Raw genomic sequence first — 4,276 nt, 5'->3', positions numbered from 1 at the left:
TCCAGAAGTAATCCAAAAATTTCTTTTTATCATTCTTCCCAGTTTCGGAAGAACTTGCCAAAAATTTCAGACTTTTCTTTCCTTCTCTTGAATGTCCAACCAACCATCCCACAAATTAATGAATTATCACTCTTAATAACTACTAACTTATTATCAAGACAAAATATGCTTTAATTTATTTGATAACAATCTTTCTTTTTCTTTTATTATTTCAAAACAAGACCGTTAACAAATAACCCAAAATAAAGAACACTCAAAATTACTAACTTCATTTTTATGTCACATTTTTTCAAACAAATTAAAACAAAAAACACATTCGATCTAAAAAGCATTAACAAACAGAACTAATTCCGAATTCAAAGTTACCGTATTAATGATAATGGAATGGCCAGTAGTATAAGAAGATTTAAGACCTTTGATGACGAGAAATATGCAAAAGAAATTGTACGATGCTCTTATTCAATACATAGTATAGATGTTTTATAGAAGACCCCTTACAAGCTATATATAGTGATAATTTGAGAAAATATCCCTGATTTTCTACTTGTAGAAGGAAATATACTACCTATTAAATAATATTACATTACTTGGAGAAAACCTAATTAGAGATTACATGCTTTAAAAGGAAAATACATAATTCTTGCCAAATAAGCATACTTTATTCTCGCCAAAATAAACTGTCTTTATTCTTCTTGCCAAATTTATGAGCTCGTTGATAACAGATAATGCCTCAAAGGGCAAGTGAAGGACTAAAAGAAGTAGGAATCAAATGCAAGTTGTTTTTCCTTGCGACAACACCACCAAAGGTTTCAGTCATGTCTAGATCCTCTGGTTTCATATTGCCCGGGAGTTTCCAATCAAATTGGTATAGTAGTTGAGCAAGAGGAAGTTCCAAATTGGCTACACCAAATAAAATTCCCGGGCACATCCTCCTTCCTGCCCCAAAAGGGATATATTCAAAGTTAGCCCCTTTATAATCAATTGAACTACTATCAAACCTCTCTGGTATAAAACTCTCTCCATCAGGCCAAAATGCTGGATCTCTTCCAATGGCCCATGCATTTATGATGACTTGGGTTTTAATGGGTATCTTATATCCATCAATTTCGCATGCTTCTCTACATTCTCTTGGCATTAACAAAGCAGCAGGAGGGTGTAACCTTAGAGTTTCTTTGATTACTAACTTCAAGTAACTTAGATTCTGAATGTCTTTTTCATTGATTTTTTTCTTTCCTTTGCAGGCTTGTCTTATCTCAGCTTGTGCCTTCTCGAGCACTCTAGGGTTTCTCATCATTTCTGACATAGCCCACACTGTTGCGGTTGACGAAGTGTCTGCTCCTCCAGTAAATATGTCCTAGAAAAAATTGAAAATTTTAGAACAATGGTTAATTAATTATTTCGGTAAATTTTTATAAGCTTAATGTTTTTAAACAACTAAAATTTAACATATTATGGAAGCAATAATTTTGGATTAGGACTTTAACTCATATTATATTTACATTCAATTTAAGTTACATATATAATTAACGGTGTGAAACTTTTTTCTCAAATTCTGGACACCAAAAAAGAGAAAGAACAAAAGAAACTATAACTAAAGATTCGATACAAGCCTCTCTGTAGGTTAATTATATGAATTCTAATCGTAAGGCTATGAGAAAATCCTAAAAAGTATATAAAATAAATCCTAAACTTTCCAGGAAAATCCAAGAATATAGAAGTACAAAAGTTAATAGGAAAACCCAAAGAGTAAAAAAGTCCTAATTAATTAGAAAACATGAAATAATAATGATAATAAAATTTCTTGCCATCATATAAACCTTTCCTGCATCAGTTAATGGAATGGGCCGGGAAACCAATTTTGGGACAGCGGTGTTTATCAAGCAATAGTTACAGATTCTTTTTAATTGAAAAAAAAATATGATGATGACAACATAAGTGACTTAACCCAAGGATTATAGAAGAAATACTAACCAAAATGACGCCCTTGACGTTATTGGTTGTGATTGGGTACTCAAGTGTACCACTTTTCTGAAGGCCTAAAAGGACATCAACAAGATCTTCCTGCTCTGCTGATGCACTCTTCTGGTTCTCCTTGTGCACGCGGATGATGTTCTCCAAGATCTTGTCAATCTTCCCATGAATCTTCTCTAGCTTAGCTTTCGTCCCACTAATCAAATGAACAATTTTCTGTGAAGGGAACAAATCAGCCAACTCAAACCCACTTGCCAAGGATACTGTTTCCTTGGTCAATGATCGAAATGCATCTTGGTCTTTGTATTTGCTACCAAATGCTGCTCTACAAAAAATAGTAGTGGTTAAAGTGGAAATATGTTCACTAAAATTGATTGGAGATCCTGAAGATGAGTGGATGAACCCAATGAGATTATCAACTTCTTCTTCTCGAAGAGAAGAGAAGGATTGGACCCTCTTGGCACTTAGGAGTTCCAACACGCAGACTTTTCTCATTTGCCTCCAGTAATCACAATATGGAGAAAAGCCAATGTCTGAGCCACCGTAGGTCATAATTTTAGGGGATAGAAATAGTGGCCTCGACGCAAAGGCAAGGTCATGTGTCTTCATGAACTTGCTGGCCATCTTGGGGGATGATACCACAAGTGTAGAAACTTCACCCATTTGAAGGTGCATGAGGGGTCCATGTTTGCTGGCTAGTTCTCGGAGAAGACGGTGTAGTAGTGATGATCCTACAAAATTGTGCAAGTTTCCTATAAGAGGTAACTTCCATGGCCCTGGAGGTAATTTCTGACGGTTGGATCTTTTAGATAGCTTTAACAGCCAAACCAAAGAGAGGAAAAGAAGGAAAGTGGTGAGAGCCCAGGAATATTGGAGCACCATCGTGATCATAGAAAGTGGAGAAACAAGTGATTGTTGTACAAATTTCTTTCACTAACGTTGCAAATTTATAGTGGTAAAACATTGACTTTAGTTGCAAATAAAAAGCTAGCCAAACATCCTACGTACCCCTTCACCTGCCATTGAAATGAGTTTTAGGTGACTTGTCAAAGCTTCGTACCTAAATTGATTTTGTTTTTCTTGGAATGAGGCAGTTTTTCATGCCTTCCCTCCCGACCTGTATAATATCGTGTTGTATACGCTGGTGATAACCGTGATATAGTAGGGTTTTAGAAATTGAGTAATGTTAACTTGTTGTGGTAGAGAGAACAATTTTGAGATTTGATTCGCGGGAGGGGAGGCTTTTTGCTTGTTCTCCTGACGCTGGTATTCCACCTAATCCTTATGGGCCAGAGTGGCTTTTGTTCACCCCACTGGTTCCCGTTAGTGGGTGATGTTTTTCTTTCAGCCTCTGGGTTGTAGAGGTTTTGGTCCTCCTGGTCAGATCCAGTGAAAATTGTTGTCCTCCTAGCTGTTGAGGCTATGGAGCTTATTTATATGTTTTTTTGTGTTTTCTTTTGGCAGAGGCATTTCTTTTGAGACGTCCATGGGGAGTGACCGTTAGTGTTTTTTTGGGCCACCTTTCTAGCTAGATCTATGTCGTTACGCTGGAAGTCTTGATTTCGCGTTCAGACATTATATTAGCCTTTTGTGCTCTTGTTCTTGTGATGGCCTTTGGTCATTTGTAATAAAAAAAAAGAGTTTGTTGTTAAAAAAAAAAAAAAGAACAAAAAAATTAATTGAGTAATGTTTGCTGCACAATATTTATATATATTTTGTACAACAAAGTAAACATGTAAATTATTTTCAAGTTTTTAATAAAGTGTATAATGTTGTGCAGTAATTTTAACGCCAACTTTATTGTACAAAATGTGTATAAATGTTGTATAGTAAACATGACTCTTAGAAATTATTCTCTTTTTTTTTTTTTTTCATTGTTCTTATCCCATCTTTTCATTTTTTAAAATTATTATTAAATGAGAGCCCCTATTATCCGAATGGAGATATAATACATTTACAACTTTAATATAACTCTAATAACTTTGTTTTTTTTTTTTTTAAGATCAACTATTAGATATTTATGATCTATATATAAGAAAATATATTCAATGGTTAATTTGAAACAAAATTGTTAGAGCTGTACAAGAGTTGTATCAAAAGTTGTACAACAATCATTTCTCATTCAGATGTAGTGTTACTCTCTTATTTACTCTATCCAATAAAAATTGGACACATAAGCTTAAAACACAAAATAAAATAATAACGAAAACACTGGATTAGTCAACCCAATGTTTATTTGTAGCTGCATGTTGCCCATTCCAAAAACAAAAAGATCCACCTACAACCCGCATCAAATTTAGCTGAG

At 34.5% G+C, this 4,276-nt stretch overlaps 1 protein-coding gene across 1 annotated transcript; it reads right to left on the bottom strand.

The window, feature by feature from the left end:
• Positions 1-431: 431 nt before the first annotated feature.
• On the bottom strand, positions 432-2,875 carry LOC133868766 (desmethyl-deoxy-podophyllotoxin synthase-like). Its single transcript, XM_062305763.1, has 2 exons — positions 1,972-2,875; positions 432-1,354 (listed from the first exon to the last, which is right to left on the bottom strand). The coding sequence occupies exons 1-2, from the start codon at positions 2,860-2,862 to the stop codon at positions 731-733; spliced, it is 1,515 nt and encodes a 504-aa protein (XP_062161747.1). The 5' UTR covers positions 2,863-2,875; the 3' UTR covers positions 432-730.
• Between the last annotated feature and the right edge of the window lie 1,401 nt (positions 2,876-4,276).

This window comes from Alnus glutinosa, chromosome 5 (assembly GCF_958979055.1).
Source record: "Alnus glutinosa chromosome 5, dhAlnGlut1.1, whole genome shotgun sequence".
Classification (NCBI taxonomy): Eukaryota; Viridiplantae; Streptophyta; class Magnoliopsida; order Fagales; family Betulaceae; genus Alnus; species Alnus glutinosa.
This window is presented reverse-complemented; position numbering and strand designations above follow the sequence as displayed.

Excerpts from the sequence above, each read along its gene's own strand:
- LOC133868766 (XM_062305763.1), bottom strand. The coding sequence starts at position 2,862 with ATGATCACGATGGTGCTCCAATATTCCTGGGCTCTCACCACTTTCCTT. Across the intron at positions 1,355-1,971 it reads ACGTCAAGGGCGTCATTTTG|GACATATTTACTGGAGGAGC; the intron begins GTTAGTATTTCT and ends AATTTTTTCTAG.